The 25,244-nt window shown below is 38.0% G+C and overlaps 3 protein-coding genes across 5 annotated transcripts in view; all 3 read right to left on the reverse strand.

Moving 5' to 3' along the window:
- The window catches only part of LOC136248567 (uncharacterized), a 44,515-nt gene extending 43,871 nt beyond the window's left edge, over positions 1–644 (reverse strand). The window contains exon 1 of the mRNA XM_066040336.1: positions 551–644. The gene's annotated coding sequence lies outside the window, so the exon portion shown is untranslated. The remainder of the gene's footprint in view (positions 1–550) is intronic.
- Positions 645–959: 315 nt separating this feature from the next.
- Positions 960–7,008, reverse strand: LOC136251288 (ephrin type-A receptor 3-like). The gene is made up of 13 exons (XM_066043731.1): positions 6,691–7,008; positions 6,607–6,633; positions 6,350–6,466; positions 5,811–6,289; positions 3,315–3,491; positions 3,153–3,244; positions 2,840–3,102; positions 2,518–2,796; positions 2,312–2,465; positions 1,633–1,725; positions 1,465–1,578; positions 1,330–1,415; positions 960–1,263 (listed from the first exon to the last, which is right to left on the reverse strand). Exons 4-13 carry the CDS (start codon positions 5,878–5,880, stop codon positions 1,071–1,073), a joined length of 1,521 nt encoding a protein of 506 aa, XP_065899803.1. The 5' UTR covers positions 5,881–6,289; positions 6,350–6,466; positions 6,607–6,633; positions 6,691–7,008; the 3' UTR covers positions 960–1,070.
- Positions 7,009–17,311: 10,303 nt separating this feature from the next.
- Positions 17,312–20,407, reverse strand: LOC136251301 (uncharacterized). Of its 3 annotated transcripts, none has more exons than XM_066043746.1 (8): positions 19,795–20,407; positions 19,593–19,746; positions 19,362–19,466; positions 19,054–19,118; positions 18,965–18,993; positions 18,782–18,914; positions 18,272–18,336; positions 17,312–18,212 (listed from the first exon to the last, which is right to left on the reverse strand). In XM_066043746.1, the coding sequence occupies exons 4-8, from the start codon at positions 19,081–19,083 to the stop codon at positions 18,137–18,139; spliced, it is 333 nt and encodes a 110-aa protein (XP_065899818.1). In that variant the 5' UTR covers positions 19,084–19,118; positions 19,362–19,466; positions 19,593–19,746; positions 19,795–20,407; the 3' UTR covers positions 17,312–18,136. The 3 variants fall into 3 exon arrangements, 2 of the variants coding, with proteins under 2 accessions (XP_065899818.1, XP_065899817.1); XM_066043745.1 differs by having other exon boundaries at positions 18,782–18,874; positions 19,795–20,406; XR_010698993.1 differs by lacking the exons at positions 17,312–18,212; positions 18,272–18,336; positions 18,782–18,914; positions 18,965–18,993; positions 19,054–19,118 and adding an exon at positions 19,244–19,311 and having other exon boundaries at positions 19,795–20,399.
- Positions 20,408–25,244: the final 4,837 nt, after the last annotated feature.

Here is a 25,244-nt window from a genome sequence, read left to right on the forward strand (position 1 = left end):
AATCTGCGACCATGGTCAAAATCTTTACCAACCCAAATTTCACTTTGACCTGTGACTAAGCGTCTTTTTCAACCTTTGACCGGTGACTTAGCAACGATAATTCAGTACTTTTCGATTGTGGGTTGGAAATTTTTACCCTTGACCGTTGACTTGGCACGAATTTGGTGGCCTTGACCTTTGACTGTAGTCGCAGATCTACCTACAGTGAGTGCCTGTGTGTCATCAGAGATGTTGCAGAATGACTCCCTCTCAACTTAGCCTCTTAGTTCCTCAGTTGCTGTCCACTACATGGCGCCGGACTGCCTAACTATGAAAACAGCTAATGATAAACCGAACTCTAAGCTCTCCCATGGAACAGTAAAATAGTGGCTCCGCCCCTATATATTTTTTTCGTGCCAGCCATTGGTTTCAACTGCAACTGTCACGATGGAGCTAGCTAACATGAAGAAAGCCAGACTCCACCCATTGAATTTTGATATTTTTAGTCCCTTCCGACGTGTCTGACCACATCAACACTGAACACTTATTACGAGACAACAATAGTTCTAACCAGAGAATACTCCCTCTAAATCAGCAGCATAAAGTTCTTACGGCTTCTTCTACGCACAGTCACGTGCTTTTCCTTTTCCAGCTGCGTTAACCACTAAATCTCTATATTTGCACTTTAATTAATTCTGACGTCACGCACTTGTATACCACAATAAAAAATGACCTTTGCTACTGAACTCTTCTACTTTTTGCAGACATCAGATAGCTATATTTCTAACAACATGCAGCTCACTAAATAGACTGGGCTTCATTCAGACTAGGCTATAGGATGATTATAAATGTAGTGACCATGCATGAACTATCCCCTACCTCATCATTTCATCCTCCAATTGGATATATGATATGATCACTAGGTATACATAATAACAATTTAGCAAAAGTATTCTATGTAATCAGTGTTTTTGGTCAAAAGGTACAGTTTAGCTACTTATAGTATTTGATTAAAATTATGTCAATACGGCCATACGCTACTCAATGTATACAGGTTGATTCGTTGTGTATAAATGTGTAAATGTATTTTGTCAGACTTGCTTGTACTGACACTGTAGGTCATAATACAGGTTGAAAGTACATTCCAAAGGAGCTCCCAACTTCATACCATCTTCACCAGCAACTTGTTTATCCTCATCAGACCAACCCAACAGGTAGTTGCCATTACCAGCTAGTAACTTTGTGATATGTCCAAACTGTGGTCTTGATCTTGGATCAGGATGCCTAGAAATCAAAATGCCAATAAACAGTATGGAAAGGTTGATACTTATATGGATTTCTTCTACATACCAACACTTGATCATTACTCTGTATATGGTTCGTGGACAACCAGGTGGAGGCGGGAGCCTGTAACCTGTGTCAACTTTCTGTACTGTCTATATAGAAGTGATTATTTCATCACCTTCATTATATCCACATATTTACCTCAGCACCTGACAGCTCTTCAAATGGTTTATATCCCATACTCCATATCTCATACAGAACACATCCATAACTCCACACATCACTTTGAATTGAATATTTTCGATAATGCAATGCCTAAATATATTATATGAGACAAATGTAAACTGTGTGGCCATTGATCAAGAATACCTCAGGAGCTGTCCACTTCACTGGTATCTTCCCACCTGATGTGATGTAGTAGTTTTCATTAAGTAGATCACGAGACATTCCAAAGTCAGCAATCTAAAGGTCAAACATAGCTAGATCACTTTATAACACACAATATGTTTATAAAACAATCTAATAAATGAAAAGGCTGAGGAATCCAGCAGAGTTTGTTTATTAACTTTGTGAAAATTACAACTTATTTTGCTAACAAAATCATTAATAGCCACTTCATATCACTTAAACGCATCATCCTCAAGTAAAAAAGACCACAGGTAGCTTTTGCTAGATGCAAGTGCTGCTGATAGGATACAGGAACTGTAGGAGTTGTGCAAAGCTTCTTATCATTGTCGACTGTGCACATTACTATAGGCTACTGCTATACCTATACATAGATACGGCCATGGTAACCAGCAATGTTTTCATGACAAGAGACCAACTTAGTTACACAGGTAACTAGCCATAGCCAGGGGAAATTTTTAGTATAAGGGTTGCTCCCCAATTTCATTTTATGCCTATGTACAAATGATTACTCTTACACTATGCAATACATAGACCCTGATAATTTGCTGATAGCGTCTGTATAGATAAACAGTTGTTACTTCAAAATATGTTCGCTCTGACATAACCTAAGTGCGCTGTTCCACACTATTGTATATTTTACCTTGCATATGCAATTTTTTGAAACAAGAACATTTCTGGCAGCCAAATCTCTGTGAACAAACTGTTTACCAGCAAGGTAGGCCATTCCCGCTGCAATCTCTTGACAGAATTTTAGCAGGAGCAAAGATAATTTTGGATGAAGTGTTTCTTGGCTCCTGTAAACATATGTGCAAACTGTAATGATATAATGCCTTTGAGTTCACTTACGATAGTTGCATTGTGTGCAAAAAATTTCTAAGATCCCCACGAGACATATACTCCAACACAATCATGACAGGAGCTTCTGTCACTACACCATAAAGCTTGATCACATTATCATGATCAAACTGGCACATTATGGCAGCTTCTTGGAGGAAGCGCAGTTTGTCTTTGTCATTAACATCATTGCTCAACTGTTTCACTGCTACTTCAAACTCTCCATTCACATTAGTCAGTACACCATGGGTAACAACTCCAAACTCTCCAGAACCAAGATGTTTCAGAGTCCTAGCAAACTTATACAAGCTTTGTCTGCATGCTACCTGCTTACTTGATATCCCTGCAAAACAGCTTGCAGAACCTTTTTCCTTCAAATGTCTCATAAATTTTCTCAACTTGTGTTGGTGGTTCAGAATAAAGTGGACCATAATCTTCATCGTCACATGGAGTCTCGTATATCTTCTGCTCATCTTCCATTGCATTTACAGCATGCTCAGCATACTCATATACACTTTCCATACTACTTAAAGTTTCATCCAAAGTGAAGTAATTGTGAGGTTGACTATAATTGGTTGTAGTGTAGTCATTAATTGACTGTAAGCATTGAGTCACAGTTTTAATAATAACAATGCACATATGACTACCTGTAAGAATTCATAGTTGCATGCTGTAGATTGATCACAGTATAGTTCGTTAGATAAAACCATGCCCTGTAGTCCAATTGGTTTACCATGACCTAAACAAGTATGATTTATAATACTATGTAAGTCTGTACAATATGTCCAATTAAATTAAGCATTATTGACCTTTGTCAGAGCCAGAAGATGCCTTTGAAGTTGATGAAATAGCATAATGTTTCTTTATTTGTGACCATCGGACATAAAGCACCACAACACAAATGAGAACAAATATGGAAATCACAATTCCTCCTATTACTCCAGCAATGATAGGAGCAAATGATGTAGAGCTTCCACCACTGGAAACTATATCAAATACAAGTTAACTATCATACTGCAAGTACAGTTAAACTGTTTCATATAATACTATTCAAATACTCTAATAGAACATACAGCTGGCACCTCTAAAATAATTATTGTATAGCCTTCATATATCATACAATACGATAGTTACTGTATAGTAGGGACCACAAAGGAGTAGGCATGGCGAACGAAATAATATCACCCAAAAAACAGCCTCAATTTCCCCTGACGACGATGAGGCAGTATTGGTTAGGTAAAACTAATCCAACCAAACTAGCTTTCAGATTGACCTGAAACACTTTCAACAAGTTGCTACGGAATTTAAAATTTTTTTATTCAATGGAATTTTCTAGTCTCTTGTGGCCAGACCACTATTTTCTTCGGGGTTGCGCTTAGATCATAAGCGCTCCCTCAAAAAAGGGGGGGACGCTTATAATCTCTAATCAATAAGCGCCACCCCGAAGAAAATAGTGATCTGGCCACGCGAGACTACTACTGACTGAGTAACTGACTAACTGATGCCTTCAGACAAGCGTAACTCGATACGGGCTAAGGCTACGGGCTTGATGTTTTGACTGTTCGACATTGCTTCGTCCCGAGAGGTGCCTTTTGGCATACCGCAGTACATACAATGCATTCTTCATGGACTTACCAGTGGCCTCCTTTGTGTCCCATTCATCTTTGCTGACAGTGAAAAGTGTCGATTTGGCTGTAGCATGTGATGGCTTCCCTTCTTAACGGAAATCGTCCGTACTTCTCATAGTGGCTATTTTGATTGCAGAGGTGCTTTTCAAACAGTTCTTGATTTGTACTGCTGTGTAACGGGTTGAACATAGCCGACAATGAAGCATAATGGATACTCACTTTTCAGACGATAATTTATATAGTTGGGGCGCGCGGCATCATTTCAGATGCGGTATGCGTGGGTTCACCAGCCATAATAACTATTTACAAAAAAAGTTAACGAACAAGTGACAGAAAATTTTGGAATTTTCAACTAGAGTAGGGACCATAACACATCGATAAAAAGTACTGAAACAAGCTGGAGTAGTGCACGATATTAAATCACAGTAAAATAATAAGAAGTGTTATATCCCTACTGTGCTCAAGATACCATTATGGAAATGCACAGTAGGGATATAACACTTCTTATTGTTTTACTGTGAATTAATATTGTGCACTACTCCAGCTTGTTTCAGTACTTTTTATCAATGTGCTATGGTCCCTACTCTAGTTGAAAATTCCAAATTTTTCTGTGTACTTGTCAATATTGAAAGTTATCTACTCCTTTGAAACAATAAACATTCAACTATTAAACAACAGCTAAGTGAAACTGAGATTCACAAAGTACTGACAGTGGCTTCGAAAACTGCACCTACTGCTTCCAGATAAGAAGTCATATGATGGGAGTATGCATGCAACACTGGTATGCTTGCTTGTCAAGCTGCATGAAGTGGTACCAAGAGGAGTCCCCATGCATGACTTCTCATATACGGTACATACTATGGGCAAAAATTTGGTGCTACCATGCACCTATGCACATACTGCAGCTACCACATACTTACCTACAGCTGGGCAATATTTCAATATATTGGCAATATCGTGATGTTGAACTACACAATATATCGTATCGAGGTAAATTATAGAGCCACAATAATATTGTCTACACAATAATATTGTCTAGACAATAGAATCACCAATATCGCCTATATCGCCTAATTAATCTGGCTAGTGGTTGTGTTTCTTGCACTGGCTATATACCTACAAGGAAAGGCAATTCGATTATGGGCAAATTCCAGCTGTAATCTGGCACCATTTTACATTCTGTGATATAATATGATGCAATAATGTGTCACTAGTCTCACTGCTTGACAAATCTAATTATACTAAATATTTAATCATATCGTGAATATAAGCTTGTCAATATATTGAATAGCATTATTTTCAGTATCGCCCAGGACTACACTTACCATGTGACTTTTTCCTGAGGTTACTGGTACAACTTCCAGCATTCATATGCAGGCACTGTCAGTTAATCAGAATCCTTTGTATTTATGCTATGATTTAAATTTTATGGTTTCAAGGGAGTAGCAACTTTCAATATTGATGACTTAGCTCAATCTATGACAGCTATAGTCCATCAATTCACACAGGCCATCAATATGGGTTCCTGATGGGATAGTTAACAAAACATTCTTGAATTCTCTATTAGAGTATTTTAATGCAGGTGACTGCTCTATTAGAGCGTTTTGATTGTTTTAGTGAAAGGATTCAAACAATGCTGCAAAGAAACATTGCGCTGTAAAATCCAACCTATCCAACCTTCATATTGCATGATGACCTTATCAGGCATTTTCCATGGGTTGTTCCTGTTCCTGCTTTCCATTCCCATTTTCCTCGAATTCTACTTAAGCAAACATGATAGTACTGAGAAAGATCAGAGGCCCCCTCTTGTCATGGATCAAGCACTACCTTTATAATAGAAGTCAAAAAGTAACAATAGATGGCACAAGTAGCAATTCTTCCATAGTAACATCTGGTGTACCCCAAGGAACTGTTTTAGCCCTCCTCCTTTTTTTATGTTTTGTAAACGATATTCCCCTAAATATAGCCTCCAAAATCAAACTATATACTGATGATATCTTATTATATCGCAAAATCGAAACCAGAGATGATCAAAACCTTCTCCAGGATGACATCAACAGACTGGTCAAATGGTCCAAGGATTGGCAACTTCTGTTTAACTTTAACAAGTGCGAATTTCTTTGCATCACAAACAAACGTTCACCATTAACCATAACCTATAGAATGGATGGTACAGCTATAAAACAAGTTTCATCAGTTAAATACCTAGGAATTACCATTAATGAGAGACTGAACTGGTCAGAGCACATCTCCAATATTTCCAAAAAGGCAAACTCTGTCTTGGGATTTTTGCATAGAAATTTAAAATCCTGTCCACCCCACATCAAGGAATCCTGTTACAAATCCTTAGTTATACCAATTCTAGAATATTCGTGCACAGTTTGGGATCCCCATACTCAAAAAGATATCCTAATGTTGGAAAAGATTCAAGTAGATTTGTTACGAACAGTTACTCTTGGTCTGTTAGTGTAACCTTATTAACAACCTTGGATGGAAAAGTCTACAAAATAGAAGAGCATGCATAAAAGCTACAATGATGTATAAGATATCTAATAACTTGATAAATATGCCTTGCAACCAATCTCTTATCCCTTGCACCTCCCACACTCGCCATCATCGACTCTGCTATCAGCTCCCTTACTCAAGAATTAACACTCACTTATATTCCTTTTTCCCGTCAGCTATCAGATTGTGGAACAGCCTTAGCCACCATTAACTCTCCAACTCTAGATCACTTCAAAAGAACACTTATAATAACATGACTGTATGTACGAACTGTTTGTAATATGTCACATCCCCCTTCCCCACAACTCACCCACTTGTAATGTTGTGCCACACACTCTTTTTGAGGTTCTGCACATTATAATATATAATAATAATAATAATAATAAGTTGAGTAAAATGATAACAATTTAAGTGTATTACAGAGATAATTTTACCAATTGAGCGTTAGAAAAGTAGATACACGTGGTATGTAATGGGATTCATATAAACAAGGTTAAGTGTTTTTGAGTAATATCATGATACTATCATTATTGTCACATAAATATTATTATATAGTGATTATGATAGTTGTACAATCACCTAGCTATTATGTATGACATTCAACCTCACATTCAACACATTACATTTTAAACTGACCTCTCTCACACATCACAGCTACTTCACCTATTGGTACCCAGTCAACCATGGTAGGGTCACTTGTTACATTACACAAGTAAGTGACATCATCTCCAGTAAAACCCTCATCACATGATAGTGTACATTGTGACTGATACACTAGACTACATGATGGTGATGGTATGACACCATTTGGTAGTGTACAGTTAAGTGGTACACAAGATGCTAGTCCTCCACTCCAACTTTGGTTAGCTAAACAAGTTCCATTATTAGATCCTTGTAATTTATAACCTCCATTGCAGGAAAATGTACAAGTGTCTTCAAACACACCAGTAGTAGCTCCATTTGGACACTGAAGTGTCCCATTAGTAATAGATGGACATTGAACTACATTGAAATATAAAATTACATGAACTGTTTCATAGCTCCTATAAACCCACCTCTTTCACAAGTCAGATCTACTCCACCTATTGGTACCCAGTCAACCATGGTAGGGTCACTTGTTACATTACACAAGTAAGTGACATCATCTCCAGTAAAACCTTCATCACATGGTAGTGTACAGTGTGACTGATATGTAAGGACACATGATGGAGTTACTGGAGAAAGCACTGAGTTGTCAGAGAACACAATTCTGTCAGGACAATTCATTTGCACACAAGATGATAGTCCTCCACTCCAACTTCCATTGTTCTCACAAGTTCCACTAGTAACACTTCCTTGTAACATATACCCAGGATCACATGAGAAGGTACAATCATCCCCTTCAAGTCCTATGTTCACTAATCCACTACCACAATCAACTTGTCCATTGGGTGGAGCAGAACACACTAATCAAACAAGCATGCAATGTCACATGAATATGCACTCTTTTAATCTTTGAGAGGTTGTAATGAAGAGCTTTGTTGAACACTTACATGCACTGTACACAAAAGTAGTGTTCTTAAATATGCTACAAAATGTGCACATTTTTATCAAACATAATCAGCAGTTATTGCATGCAGTATTTTACAGCAATTGGTTTATATCTTTGGTCTTATTGACTAATTAGACGTACTGTATCAAGAAATGACGGTTTTAAGTATTTAGTGTGTTATAGCTTGGCACTATGTGTACACGCTTTACACCAGTTCCTTACCTTCTGGGGGTGGTGGGTGGGGTTAGAGGGAAGGTCAAGAGGTTGCTTACAAAATTAAAGAGGAATGCATAGGGATGAATTAGGAGTCATTAAGGTCTCAATACTGGCTAAAATGAAAGGAAATTTATAGTTTATTCAACACCATGGAGCTGTACAGTTATACATTTCCATGTTGGCTAAAGGTCCAATAGATGGCTCACCACTGGGCTTGGGAAAAGCAGCCAACAAAAGCAGACCAGTAAAGCCAGGCTGATTTTGACAGTGAAATTATATAGTGTATTTATGCAGTTTTGTGTTTGTGGTGAAAACTCAAACCTGCTATCATGGCGGGCTTAAAGCTTGTTGTCTAGAGAAAAAAAGCATAATGTGCCAGTGACTTTAAGGGTGCTCTGTACAGTCTGCTTATATGGCTTCCCATGAAATTTAATTTGTTCTATAACTTACAAATGGTTTTAGCAAATGTCCTGTACTTTTTTACGGGATATAAGCTAACACCAGTACACAGTTTAGTCCAAACCCAACAGCTAAATTTGCTTTAGAACATGAGTTACAGTTTTTCCCTTTATACTAGAACTAGTCATACAGTTTATGTACAAGAGCCTTGATACTTTTATGATACACTATGCTAAACAGCACAAACCATTGTGCGTTTTATTTTTGTCTTTTAGCTTCTCAATTATCACATATTTATTTTTCAGGTTGACAGTCCCAGAAATCCTTTTTTTACTTCTACGTTTTTCATCATCTGAACTTGCTATTTCAAAATGGCAAACGCTCTTCTTTGGTAAAATTACTAAAGTAGCTTGTGTGAAAATTTCATGTCTATTGGATTAAAAATGATGGAGTAGTTCTAATTTAAGTAATAAGGTGTAGAATAGCAAGATTCGTGTGCTTGTTGCTATGGGATACCTAATTTACAGGTACTAAAATGTGTCAACATATCACAGGCTAATTAAGTGACCATAATATTTCTTTTAGTGCAAAACAGACTATGTTTTGGGAAGCCTTGTACGAACTGTACAGAGCACCCTTAATTACTTGTAGTAGCCACAAGAAAAACAAGCATCTGTTACAAAGGCGTAGCCAGGATTTTCTTGAAGAGGGTTTGGGTTTGAAGTGGAATGTCTTTAGGAGAATGCCTGGATGATTCCCCCCTAGACCACGTTTGAGCGAAAATGGTGCATATACAAAATGTGCCCTTAGGCAGCAACATTAAAAGGTGCTGCTTGTGCATCTAACTACTGTAGCTAAAACCTACACACTGCTGTTTATGCAGCTTATAGAAACTATAAACCAACTGAAATACTAACTAATCTTCACTTATTATTATTATTATTATTATTTAATGGACAATTAAAATACAATAGGCCAAAGGCCTTTGACAATGTCCATGTCCAGTTTCTCTCCAATATTGGTCTAGTGAGTGTTTGAAAGAAGATATTGTTTTTGCCAGAACTACTTCGTCAGATAAGTCATTCCATTGTTGGATTATTCTAAAGTTGAAAAAGTGTTGACCAATGCTTCTGCAAATTCTTTGTTTAAAAAGTTTCATTGGATGGCCCCTGGTAACACTGTCTTGTTGTAATGTAAAGATATCTTTTGGGTCAATTTGATAGTATGAGTTTAGTATCTTAAACACTTCAATTAGATCTCCTCTTTGTCGTCTACAAAAAAGTGAGTGCAAATCTAGTTCTTGAAGTCTACCTTCATAAGATAGTGTAGAGATAGATGGTATCAGCTTAGTAGCCCTTCTTTGAACCTTTTCTAGTACGTCAATGTCCTTTGCTAAATGAGGGCTCCAGATTGGGGCACAATACTCTAGGTGCGGTCGAACTAAAGTTCTGTACAGCAGTGTAAATGATGGTGCTGATCTATTCTTGAAACTACGCTTCAGTCTTCCCAATACTTGGTTAGCGTTACTTGCAATTTTGTGACAATGAAGACTTGAGCCCATGTCTGGTGTGATCCATACACCTAAATCTCTTTGTTCTGTTGTTAATTCTAGCTGACTATGAGCTCCTGAGGCCTGATCGTACAGGGTGTAGATGTTGTGGTCTCCTCTACCTAAGTGTATCAGGTGCACTTTAAAGTATTAAACTTCAGTAACCAAAGTCTTGACCAGTTCGAGATAAAATTAAGGTCTTCCTGTAAAATATTGACATCTTGAGGTGTTTGGATAATTCTGTAAAGTTTAGAGTCATCAGCAAACATCTCTAGTGTACTTTGGAGTCCATCAGTTATGTCATTAACATATAGGATAAATAAAAGTGGGCCAAGCACTGACCCTTGTGGTACTCCACTTGTAACATTCACCCATCTAGAACTGTTACCATTAAGAACCACACGTTGTTGTCTACCAATCAAAAAGTTCTTTATTCATGTGAGAAGGTTGCCATTGATACCATAAGATTGTAGTTTACTTATAAGTCGTAAATGTGGGACGGAGTCAAAGGCTTTGGAGTAGTCTAAATAGATAACGTCAACACCAAACCCAGAATCAACAACAGCAGACCATTTTCTGTGACATTCTAGTAAGTTGGTAAAGCATGATTTATGTTTCACAAAGCCGTGCTGGTTTGGGTTGAGTACCCTGTGTAGGTCAAGAAAGTCTCACAGTTGTTCCCTTATTATTGATTCAATAAGCTTAACTACTTGTGACGTAAGACTTATTGGTCTGTAATTAGATGGTTGCAATCTACTGCCTTTTTTAAGAATAGGTGTAACGTGAGCCTTCTTCCAAAGGTCTGGAAGTGTGCCAGAGTTCAATGATTGCTTTGTTAGTAAAAATAAAGGCTTAGCTAAAGAGGCAGCACATGATTTCAGAAAATGAGGATGTAAAGCATCAGGGCCAGGGGCCTTGTTTCCGTTCAAGGAAAGTAGTTTGTAAAATATTAATTCTTCTGATATGTTAATGTCTGACAGTGTTTCAGAAATTCGGGTTGAAATGGCTGGAATATAACTTGACTCTTCTAAAGTAAAAGTGGACTTGAAAAAGCTATTTAACTCTTCAGCAGCTTCTGCATCAGATAGTCATTGTACCATCAGGTTTTTGCAAATGAGTGATGTCTGATCGATTTTTTTGTTTGCTGTTTATGTAGCGATATAGCACTTTAGGATGAGTCTGTGAAAGTTGAATCAGTTTTGATTCATAGCTAGAATGGGAAGATCTTATCATTGATTTGACTGTGTTTCTTTGTTGAGCATAGGTCTGATAGTCACTACTAGTCTTGGTGGTTTTCCACTTGTTGAATAATCTTTTCTTATTACAAACAGCGACTGATAATCTTTTGGACCACCAAGAAGGCTTAGCTTTGTTAGCTTTAGAAACTCTAGGAATGTAAATGTCAATAGCTGATGATACAGCTTGAACAAATAAATTGTAGTCATGGTCTATGTCATGACCTTCAAATCTTGACGACCAGTCCATTTCTTTGAAAAAACGTCCAGACAACATACTGCAAACAACCAACTTCAATTTCCTAGCACACGGGAGCCTTCCACCCTCAAATCCCTTAGCTGGCAATACTTTTTTCAGGTATACAGTACACTATTTACAGCCGGTCCTCCTGTTGATGGTCAGTAACTTCAGACTTGGCTTGAACTCCAATATATTAGAGATATCACATGCCCACAATATGTGACAAATAAACAAACCATTCATCAGGTAAATATTCACAGTTTGTGCTAACCTGACACATGTATAATGACTACTTGAAGTTTATTGCAGTTGCTAGCTTATAATATGTCTCAACTATGAACCAACAGAGTCCTTCGCTATTTCCACCATGCATCACATGCACAATTGATCACGTGATGCAATAGATCTTGGTGATTTTACAATAGTTCAGCATTAATGCAGTGTGACCCTCAAGAGTAATACAGAGGAGCCCCAGTATGTAAGTAGCTAACGGAGAGCTCCTGAGCTGTAAGATTTTAGGTGATTTTTAATTGTTTTAAATTCTGCCTCAGAAAGGGGGGTTTGTCCAAACCATTTGAACCCCCCTGCCTACGCCCTTGTGTTATTTATATTGCAGTTAAATAATAGAGCATATTAAACTGTAATTATACATGGTTTATAGTTATGCATGCATTGGCTTTGTACCTCTTCCACACACATCATCACTACCACTCCAGTTCCCATCACTCTGACAGGTCCTAGTGTCACTACCAGTTAGCTCATAACCAGTGTTACATGTGAAATTACAAGTGCCTCCCTCATAACCAACTCCTACTCTACCAGAACTACATGATGTTATCTCTCCATTGGATGGTGCTGATAGGTCATCACATTTGATGTCTAATATAATAATAAAGTGTAACCAGTAATATTTGCAGTTTTGCTGCAATCATGAAAATATTTTATTTATCATACTGTATCATGATGTAAAAACATACATATCATACAGTACGATGAGGCAGTATTGGTGAGGTAAAACTAAGCCCAAACAAGCTTTCAGATCGACCCGAAACGCTTTCAACAAGTTGCTACGGAATTTAAAAAAATTTCAGAATTTTCTACTGACTGAGTAAGTAAGTAAGTAAGGAAGGAACTGACTGATGCCTTCAGACAAGCGTAACTCGATAACGGCTAAAACTACAGGCTTTATTTTTTCACTGTTCAACGTTGCTTCAGCCCGACAGGTGCCTTTTGGCATACCGCAGTACATACAATGCATTCTTCATGGACTTACCAGTGTCCTCCTTTGTGTCCTATTCATCTTTGCTGACATGGAAAGGTGTCGATTTGGTGCGAGCACGTGATGGCTTCCCTTCGAAACGGAAATCGTCCATATTTTTCATAGTGGCTATTTTGATTGCAAAGGCACTTTTCAAGCAGTTCTTGATCTGTATTGCTGTGTAACAGGTTGAACATAGCCAACAGCGAAGTGTAATGGATACTTCACTTTTCAGACAATAATTGATATAGCTGGGGCGCGTGGCGCCATTTCAGATGCAGTATGCGTGGGTTCACCAGTCATAAGAAAATTATTTACAAAAAAAGTTAAAAAAACAAACAAGTACACGAAAAATTTGGAATTTTCAACTAGAGTAGGGACCATAGCACATCGATAAAAAGTACTGAAACAAGCTGGAGTAGTCCATGATATTAAATCACAGTAAAACAATAAGAAGTGTTATATCCCTACTGTGCATTTCCGTTACGGTATCTTGAGCACAGTAGGGACATAACACTTCTTATTGTTTTACTGTGATTTAATATCATGGACTACTCCAACTTGTTTCAGTACTTTTTGTCGATGTGCTATGGTCCCTACTCTAGTTGAAAATTCCGAATTTTTTCGTCTACTTGTCTAGTATTAGGCATATGAAAACCTCCTGCAGATGTGCAGATGTACAATTTAATGGAATAATAATGCAGTACAGTACTAGTATCCTAATTCCACACTAAAAATGATTCCCTTTATTTATATTTCAGCCCACCCAGACTTCAGCCCAATGTTGCTTCTAGAGATGGACCGATACCACTTTTTACCGATATTTCCGATACGAGTATTTGTACTGAAATTATTTGCCGATACCGATACCGATACCGATACTATACATTGAAGCCTAGACAAGTTTATTATTGAAATTTCATTGTTGTGATACATAGCTAGCTATTAAAATATCACAGTAATTGATTGATCTCAGTTCAATCAAGTTTTAAAATATTTATTGTATAATAGCTAAACATGATAAACATCATGGATTACTAATTTCTTGATTTGAGGTAGTTTTCTTGTAAGCTTATTGATAAGGCAATTGATTGCGTGGGCGGCCGATAATTGTACAATGTTTGTTACAGCTTTTCAACCAAACTTTTTCATGAAAAAGCAAGCCAAGTAGTCATAAACTTAATTCTTGGGGAACAACTGCACTACCATTTAATTACAAAGGATTCACGTGCTCTAATATATTAGAATACACACGGAGTAATTGCAGCAATACTTGGAAAAGAGTAACAAAGGCTTTGTTTCGCTACTTTGTTAGCTCAACTAAGTTATTAGCTACTGGAAACTTAGCTAGAGATGGTTTAATAAAAGTGGTGAGTGTCTACTGTGGTATCTGTACCTTGTATTACCGATACCGATCCGATACCGATACCACTGGTATCGGCATCGATACCGATACCAGTATCGGTATCGGTCCACCTTTAGTTGCTTCAGCCCGAAAAGTACCTTTTGGCATGCCGCAGTAAGTACAATGTGCACATCATGGACTAACCTTTGTCCTTCTTAGTGTCTCATCTCTTCTTGCAGACAATGCAAGGTATCAATCCACGGTAGCATACGATAGCTTCTTATGTGTTTGTAATGGAAATCGTCTGTATTTTCCATAATGACTGGTGGATTAATTGCAGAAGTGCTTCTTGTATTGTTCTTTGTTTGTAACAGGTTGAACTTACAGTGGTGCGTGTGAACTTTGCACAGTGCGTGAACTGTGTCTGGCCTGCCTAAAAGGCTACACATTCATGTGAACAGCACTAAACGTTAAGTTCAAATTCTCAAAAGAAAGAATATATAGCAAGTGTTTCGTAGTGCTTACATTTCACCAGTGAACTAAACGTAATGATTTTTTGCCATATACGTATGTGCTATGTTTAAACACACATGCAATCAGAAAACAATTTCTGTAAACCAAGCACATGCCCAGGCACATTCTTAGTTTTAAAAGTAGGAATTTAAGTTCAATTAGGGATTATATAGGCATAAAAAGTAGTGAAACAAGGGAGGATGCCTACACCTACAACAGGTATACTCATGGACATTTAATCTCCTAATTTAGTCAACAATATGGACTGAAGAATAAGGATTAAAGTTAATTAGTATATCTGCAGGCATGCACAACCTCCCTAGCTTTACTACTATATGATCCCTAATCAAATTTAAAATTCCTAATTTTTTGAAACAACTAAAAATTGTACTGGTAGGTGGGCTGATTTATCCTATTACAGCTAACTGAAGTTATAGGAGGTGATCCATCAAATCAACATGGTATTGTCACCTCTCTATATGCTCCAATTGGCTAGTGCATATAATTTGCCCACCTTTATCAGTGCAGAGAAAACGGTGGCCAATTTACTAGCCAAATACAGCTACATTAACAAGTCCAGTACAACCTAACAATAGATGCATTTACAAAGATTTTACACAGAGTAAGGAAATTTGGCCAATTTATTCAAGTATTCTTTAAGGACATGTTTAAGGGTTTGCTGTGAGTGCTATACGGGAAATAAAGCATGAGACACGTGGCTGTGATACTAATAAATCATGAGGCAAATTTCACTCACAGTAATTTAAGATACATTCCTAGTGAGTTGAAGTCCAGTACATAAAAATTAATATTCTACATGGCAGCTTATATATGGGCTGCATTGGGACATGTATTGACAGTACTAGTCCAGGCACATGTTACCACAGGGGCAGAGACAGCTATCAAAAAGTGGGGGGGGGGAGGGCTCCAGGAGCGGATCTATAAGATTTTGCTAAGGGGGGGGGGGGGGGGCACACTGGTAGAGATGACTTCACAGTGTGTGGAGCACACTTGGCAAAGTGCAAAGCACGAGCAATCTAGGGGGTCTGGGGGCATGCCCCCCCCTCCCCCCCACACAGGAAATTTTGAGAAATTAGTACTCTGAGATTGAATTTGGTGGCAAGTTTTCACTCACTCTGGCTGTCTTTGATGTTCCATCTTTTACCCATCCATATACTCTATGAAAGACGTTTGCCTTTTCGCCATGTCATCTGTGGAGCAGGTGCTAAACTATGATGTCACGTGATGCGAAGGGCATACTTTAATGGAAGTTTTGGTCAAGCAAGTTGATGTGTCATAGATTAGGCATAGTTTAAACATATAATTTCGTTCTTTGTAATGTCACTTTTGCTGTTCATAATGCATGTGTATTGTGAGATATGGGGGGGGGCTAAGCCCCCCTGATGTCAACCCCCACCAACCCCCACCTGCCCCCTATATCTCCACCCTTGAGGTAGTACTGTAATTAGTGCAATCTTGGCTAAGCTGCTGATTACTGTTGGTGCTGCCCTGGGAGCTATTGATGTCACCCACAGAAAGTGCTATATATCTTGCCATAATTATTTGCTATGATTGCTTACAATTTTTCAAATTAAATTGGCATGCAGACCTGTCACCTTTTCATGCATAAATGGATTCACAAAAGCTAGGTATTAATGAAATTAAAAGATGAGAAATAGAGATTCCTAAAAAACGAAACAAACAAATAAGTCAGCATGTTAAACTGCTCTAGAACTAAAAATTATTTAAAATGAAGTACGTAGGATTCAAGTGATAATAAGTAGTGAAACAAGAGATGAATGATGCATGGTATTACAGCATGGCTCAGTGGGAATCCCTACTTTGGCATATAACATGCCAAAGTAGGGATTTTCCAACTGAACCCTACATGCTACCCACTGAGCTATGCTGTAATACCATGCATCATTTATCTCTTGTTTCACTACTTTTTATTGCTTGGATCCCTACTTCATTTTTAATTAATAACATTCTAGTTTTTTTTTGCTATAGCATACAGCTATACAAGTGTGACTCTTCTATTAGGGTGACTGCTGTTTTAGGGCATCCCGGGTTAGCCTTTCACTGTGCTAGCATTATAAATACAGCCAGACCAATACTAAGGGGTGTGGTCATCGTGATCACATAAATAGATTGTTAAGAGAAGTGGTCTCTATGCTCAATCCTTATTAATCTGCTAATTGACATGGTCTCAATCCAATCATGAAGTTATCAAGACTCACGGTAGTGAGTCGCGCGGCCAAGAAACTACAAAGCGCACGCCCAATTAAAAGACGCGCGGCCACTACTGTGAGTTATTTACGTGTAGGGCCGGTTTCGCAATATTAGTCCTAAATTACACAACAACTCTCAATAGATTTGTATTGCGTTACGTGATAAAAAATCTTTAGGAGTCGTTATAGTTTTCTTGCGACCTCGCTAAAATAAAAAAGTAACCATCGCAAAATAAAAAATAGGCGTATTTCACTTTATTTCTCTACCTTATGTTACAACTACTGTCACGTTATACCAGTCAACCAGTCAACATAGCTGTGTTTGTATAGTCCATCTAGCACTGACATTATCCAATCCTGGTTTGCCTATACGCGTATTTTCTTCAATCAACCTCTAATCCCTACAATAACTTTTAAAGACACGACGTGGACACAAACTCTAATGCCTGATAAACAAGTTGTGACAGCGTGCTGAACCATAAGTTCCCTAGGGATGGCGTTTTAAGCAGAAATCTTTTAAATTCCATTTAGTACCACACCCCATGCGAGCGTTTATAAATCGCCAGTTGTCTTATATGGTTTGAAGAACAAAATCACTAGCGAAGGTGCTTTAAGCATACTCTTCAATTCTCTATTTACATGTAATTTTTAATAGATTAACCACAAAGGCCGATAAGGTGAATACAAAAGGTAACAAGCCTTTAGGGGTTACCACCTCTATGTAGTGTGTACCATGTAGCTTGTGTTGTGGCTTTCATTAAGTATTATGCACACACAAATGGTGCAACAAAATTTTGTAATGGATTGCTCGAATGTGGTTGGTGGTGTTGTGGCTCGAATGTGGCTCGTGGTTTGCCAGTGACCATGTATGAGTTGGGGTTGGTCCACACAACTTACACAATATTCAAATTTCATGATGGCCATGATAATTTCTTGCCATATGGTAAACATACAACAATGTGTAACAACGTTAATTAACATCACATCAAGACTTGACTAAAAATAGTTCCAACAATAGTGATGATTTCTTGTATGTCAGCATCACGATACTGAGACCTGTAAAAGAATAAGCAGGCACTGAAGTTAACCTTAAATTAAACACTCATGCAACTGACCTGGAACATCGGTCGCAACACCAAAAACACTTGTTTCGATATCTGATGACACAATCCAGCAGGCACTGAATTAAAAGAGAATGTACAAAAAATCAATATGCCGGGCTGTGTCAATAATAGCATGGATAATCGAAATGAACAAAAATTATATCCCAGGCTAAGTGAATGAATAACATAACTGTTGGGTAAGCATGTTAAACCAGAACATTAGGACATTAGTCAAACCAGAACATTAGGACATTAGTCAAACAAAAGTACGCTATCACAACTTGGTCATAATACAATGTTTGTACCACCGGACTTCACACTGGTTGCCCAAAAATTGTGCCATTCCGGGACAACAGCATAATATTATGAAACAAATAGTTACTACAACACAGAAGGCTTACTGTTGCACTGTCTACACTGATATACCATAATTTAAAAACATAACAGGTGGGCATTAAATACAATACACTTAATATCTGGGTACTAGGAAAAAATCACTAACATTACAACATGTAAACTGACCTGGAAATTAACACCCTTGATGCCACTACAGTCTACACTGGATACTTGTTCGAACCCATCATCACTATGCCTGATACATCTGAGTAGACTGACCTGCAAATTCATATCACTAGTATACAGTGATAATTGATAACTGCAAAAACAACAATTGCAATAATACAATTCTTCTGTACGTCAACTGACCTGAAATTCATGACACTCAATACCGAGACCTGTAAAAGAATAAGCAGGCACTGAAGTCAACCTTAAATTAAACACACACGCAAACTGACCTGGAACATCGGTCGCAACACCAAAGACATCTGTTTCGATATCTGACGAAACACTCCAGTAGGCACTGAATTAAAAAGAGAATGTGCAAAAAATCAATATGCCAGGCTGTACCAATAAAGGATGAATAATCAAAATGAACTAAAAATATATATCCCATATGCAGGTTAAGTGAGTAACATAACTGTTGGGTAAGCAAGTAAATGGTCATTAGTCAAACAAAAGTACGCTATCACAAACTGGTCACTGATAATTGATAACTACAAAAAGAACAATTGCAATAATACAATTCCTCTGAATGTCAACTGACCTGAAATTCATGACACCTCTATCTTTGTTCCTGCATGGTCTCAACTTACATATGTACCATGATCACATTCAACTGCTAGTGGATAAACCAGTATGACCAGATGGCCTGCAAAAACCAACATGCAGGTGTTAAATACAATACACATACCTAAAGCCTGGAATATGAAAAATATTATATAAGCATTATTCCACACTGATATAGTAATAGATTATAGGATGTTGTGGAACTTGCCTAAACGTGTAAACTGGACAACTGCATAATCTGGACACTTGGAATTGTCCAATACCTGATGAACCGCAAGTAGGTACTAATGACATTCACTTCAACATTTTATCCCAGCTGGGTGAATCTCTTGTAACTGAGTAAAAAGGTGTTTATTTTCCACCTGCAACCAAAGTTCTACATTTCTGTGGTTGGGTGTACATAAACTGACCTGGAAAATCAGTATGCCATAGGGGTATGGAAATGGTTCCTTTCCTTCTGTTGTGACATTACTTACAGCTGACTGGTAAATGATCATCGATGTCCCCATGGACCCCAACAATGAGTATACCAATAACTTCACAAGTTGGAATGAATTTCCTTTCAACATGTGGTGGAATGAATTTCCTTTCAACATCTGGTGGACAGGTCCAAAAACCCTATCGCACAAACACGGTGAATCAGTGTGTGGCGATGTGACACGTTGCACAAACTTCACTCCTCGTTTCGTTAGCATTCAAGACCGGCATATATCATAGAGTCCCTCAGTATTCTTGACTCTTACTTTTTCAAGCGTTGCTCAAGCGATGTAGTTTCTCACGAGGGGCTCGAGTTTCTCAGTAAAGTCGAGCCGATTAAAGTACGCCTCACCATCCAGTTACATTCTTAAACCATTCAATTTAAAACCACGTATCATGAGTGTCCTCTTAAGGTAATTAGGGACTTTCCACGAGATTTCCCCTAAATAGATCACGTGTTAGTTGTCAATCTGGTGGATTCTGGTGGTATACATGGTTCAAAAATGCGGTAAGTGTAGTATAAGCTGTCAATGAATAATTGTTTGTGCACTGCTAAACTAAGGTATTTTTGTGTGATAAGCATGCTTGAGGAAGGGTCTGGGGGACGAGACTAATGTTTTGACAGCAGTTGATAGACAGCAGTTGATGATGGCCAGGCAAAGAACTGCGAGAAGAACTACTATGATAGTGTGATAGTAGGGAAAAATTCCCACCCCTATAGCTCTGCCTAGGGGCATTAACTAGCATTATCTACAGCTACTGTATTATGTTGCTGATATGTACATTCAGGCCAAGGATAAAGGTGAAACTGGTAGTAAGGCTCAATCCTATTATTCTGCAGAACAGGCAAGGGAGTCTGGGACTCTGGGGACATGTTCCCTCAGGAAAGTACAAGTACTACAACTTTTTTGTTTTAATTGCTTCATCAAGTATAAAAATTTCAGCCAAAAGGTGATGATCGAGCTCTGGTCTTATGCACTGGTTGGAGTGGTTGTATCGATACTGCTCTGTGACATCCTTGAGGGGTTAGTGCTGGCATTGTCCATGGCAATACTATTCCATCTCCCCGAGTCTTGATGATTGAGTCCTCCATTCCTTTCTCTGCTGCTCCAATCCTGAAGTTGTGACCACAGTCAAAAGGCGACGATCAAGGCTCTGGTCTTGCATCTATACTGTACTGCAACACCCTTGAGGGGTTAGTACCGGCATTGTCCATCGCAATACTGTTCCATCTCCCATATACAAGTCTTGATGGTTGAGTCCTCTATTCCTTTCTCTGCTGCTCTAATCCTGAAGTTGTGACCAAAATATTAAAAAATGGTTATAACATGATAAATGATTATGATGATAACAATTACAAATGTATTTATAGCTGTGTAGCAACTGTGAACTAATTAGGCACTTGCAAGTTTAATTGGGTGTCTGAAGCATTTAACATGCACAGATATGAGATATATTCATCACGTACAGGCAGTAAAGATAAATTTACTCTAATAGAACAGTCATACTACACCGTAAATTCATACTTCCGAATTTACGGTGTTATGAAACAATCATTATTACGTATGGATTTTACTGACTCTCCAAGATAATATTCTGCATTAATGTTAATTGCTCATTTCCAAAAAAATTACCTTTTAAACCAAATGTAGAGTCTATCACTGACAAAAATGAGTGATATCCACCCCAAAAACACCTTCGCTGTAAAAAAAGGCGCGCCCAAGAAACTACAAGTACCTGGAACCCAATGTAAAAAAGAAAAAGAAAAATCAGCTTAGCTGAAGTGAAAAGTAACTGGTAACTTAAAGAGCTGATATCTGAAGCGGCCAAGAATACAATTACTAAAGTTTAATCCATGCAAGAAAGAACACCTTGGCTATAAAACAGGTGTGTACATGAAAGTAACTGGCAACTGAAATGGCTGATATCTGAAGCGGCCAAGAATGAATGGTCATATACAACTAATTCAAAAATTTAACACTGAACCTTTATAATTCAGCTGTGTTCTATATTCACTCTTGCTGCATCGTAAAGTAATTTCTTTTAACTCTAATTGGCTGGTAATTTGGCCGCCTTTTTTTGCTCTATTATACTGACTATTAAAAAAGGTGGCCAAATTACCAGCCAATTAGAGTTAAAAGAAATTACTTTACGATGCAGCAAGAGTGAATATAGAACACAGCTGAATTATAAAGGTTCAGTGTTAAATTTTTGAATTAGTTGTATATGACCATTCATTCTTGGCCGCTTCAGATATCAGCCATTTCAGTTGCCAGTTACTTTCATGTACACACCTGTTTTATAGCCAAGGTGTTCTTGCATGGATTAAACTTTAGTAATTGTATTCTTGGCCGCTTCAGATATCAGCTCTTTAAGTTACCAGTTACTTTTCACTTCAGCTAAGCTGATTTTTCTTTTTGTTTTTTACATTGGGTTCCAGGTACTTGTAGTTTCTTGGGCGCGCCTTTTTTACAGTGAAGGTGTTTTTGGGGTGGATAGGTATCTACCGAGCATAAGCACTTTAAATAATTTTGTGGTATCTAAATGTGCTGCTCAAGGAAAATGTTGAAAAGGAAAATTTTCACTTTAATATGGTTTCATTGCATAAAGAAAATGACTACCAGTCTGATTGAAGATAAAGAAAAGATAAGGTGCAGAGGGTACACACTTGTCAGAACCCCAAAAGGCACATCCCACTGGTGAGTTTCCTATTGTAGTGTCTGTGTACGGTTTCATTTGGCCTCTAGTCTTGCAACTGTAGTCAGGCAGGCATGCGGGCGGGCGGGCGGGTGGGCGGGCAGGCAGGCAGGCAGGCAGGCAGACAGGCAGGCAGGCAGGCAGGCAAGCAGGCAGGCAGGCAAGCAGGCAAAAATTCGAGTTTTTCAGTGATTTAAAAAATTCCATATCCAGCTGCCTGCAGGTGTTTCTATGTTTTTAGCACTGCATTTAATGTTAGATGGACTAATATTATTACATAAAGGTGACTTCGTGGTTCACGTAAGATGTCTCTAGGATGATTTATAAGGCAGTATTTTAGGTGGCGATACACTACGCAATATCTTATATTATTGAGATCCTAGGTATCACTAGATGAATAAAAAATTTGGAAATTTTAAAATAGGAATAGGGATTGCTGAAAAAAGCCACGAAACAAGAAGGGATCGCTGGGATGGTAATGTAACCACAAATCCCTATTTTGACTCTTTGTCAAATCTTTAGTTACAGGCTTTGTCATTTTGAAGTGAGTCAAAATAGGGATTTGTGATTTACATTACCACCCCAGCAATCCCTTCTTGTTTCATGGCTTTTTTCAGCGATCCCTATTCCCATTCCAATTTTTTATTCATCTAATTTGTGTACTTTTTATTAATCCAGTAATGATCATGAGATTTCTTTTAGTATATGTTAAAGCATAGCCGCGAGTGCTATATGAAGAATAAAGCATGAGGCGCACGGCCGAGATGCTAATAAAGCATGAGGCGAACACGAGCAAGGCTATGCTTTAAAAGATTTATGGAACTTTCTAGTCGTGTAGCTTCACCATACACTAGGACTCATAATTAACACATCTTGCACGAATTATTAGCAGCCTGAACACACACAAACCAATTTAACAAAGTAACTCACGCATAGTTCACCATAGTTTGGCGTGGTAGACGTTCATTGCATATTTTGGCAGGTTTTGCTCACAACCCACAATCATTTCTATTGTGAGTCACATGGTGAAGTATTTCCATAATATCTCCAGGACTTGTCCGTTTACATTAACAAATGTAACAGCAATGTTACCTTCTCCCACCCATCATCTAAGCATTTAGTTATGTCTATAAAAGCAATCCAGTGGTAGAACTCGTATTGGCTGGGGTGATTGATCACTCAGTGCAGCGAGGCTATCAGCCTTCACCAGCTTGGGTGATTAGTCATACTGGCACGAGCCCTGCAAACTATTAGCTTGCATTAAGGCACGTGGGCAACTGTGTTTTATTGCCCACAAAGAGTGCTTTATTGCACCGCAAAGAGTGCTTTATTGAATGAATAAAACGTTCTTTGCAGTGCAATAAAGCACTCTTTGTGGTCGATGAAGCACTGTTGGCCAGCTGAATGTGTACTTTATGAAATTTAAAGAACACTTTTTCCTTTGATCTCGCCCACACAAAGTTCTATAATTGATAATACTATTGTGAATAGTGTAATTTTACATTCTGCATAGTAACGCCGTCAACATTTCAGTACACACATGAAACTGATCAAATTGCAATGTGCATACAGACCAAGAGTCTCCCAATATGAGCTACAATTTACATTACTGGTGCCTATAATAGCTGTCAAATTCAGTGCAAGGATTGTTGTTATACACTTGACTGCATTATACATCAGGGTGAACTAACTTCAGGCTGGAAGAGGGCATATGTAACACCAGTATACAAGAAAGGCCTGCGTACTAATCCATCAAACTATAGACCTATATCATTGACTGCACATTGTTGAAACATAGCTATCTTCTACTCAGCAATATCTTCTCATGCTATTGACTACAATATCATGTGTACAAATTAACATGGATTTCTTTGATTGATAATGAAGACTGTGGTGAATAGTGTAATTTTGCATTCTGCATAGTAATGCTGTCAACATTTCAGTATACACATGAAACTGATCAAATTGCAACGTACATACAGACTGAGAGTCTCCTAATATGAGCTACAATTTACATTACTGGCGTCTTTAATAGCTGTCAAATTCAGTGCAAGGATTGTTGTTATACACTTGACTGCATTATTAGAGTGTTTAAATGACTGCTCTATTAGAGTATTTAATCTGGATAACCCGCCCATGTACAATAATCACGGAGTGAAAAAAACCACCTTGCAACAATGAAAGTCATCAGCCCAGATTAAGCTTCCTGGCCTATACTAAGTTTAATAAAGACAGATTCTATTAGCCACAAGCAGTGCACACCAAAAAAACCTAACTTTGAGTACAATCGTGTATGGCTTCTTGAGTGTGAAACAGCCTGGTTTGGGCTGTTTCCATCCGAAAACGAAATCAAAAATAGATCATGGACATGCACAATGATCCATTCAGCAAGCCTTGCTACTTTTTATCCTAGGATTCTCCTTGTAAACTTCGCTATGCCTGTGAAAGAATAATAATAATATGTGACCCAGTCTAGGAAAACCGGGCTTATTGCCTATTTAAAAGTATCAAGAAATGTCAGTTTTAAGTATTTAGTGTGTTGTAGCTCACCAATGGTTGAAGCTATGTGTACCAAATTTTTACACGTTTTACACCAATCCCTTACCTTCCACAGCATCCACTGTGCAAGTAGCCAACAACTAAGTTTCCTGCCATTTTAGATAGTTTTTAAACTGAGGTTGACTGT

Source organism: Dysidea avara, chromosome 3, assembly GCF_963678975.1.
Source record: "Dysidea avara chromosome 3, odDysAvar1.4, whole genome shotgun sequence".
Classification (NCBI taxonomy): domain Eukaryota; kingdom Metazoa; phylum Porifera; class Demospongiae; order Dictyoceratida; family Dysideidae; genus Dysidea; species Dysidea avara.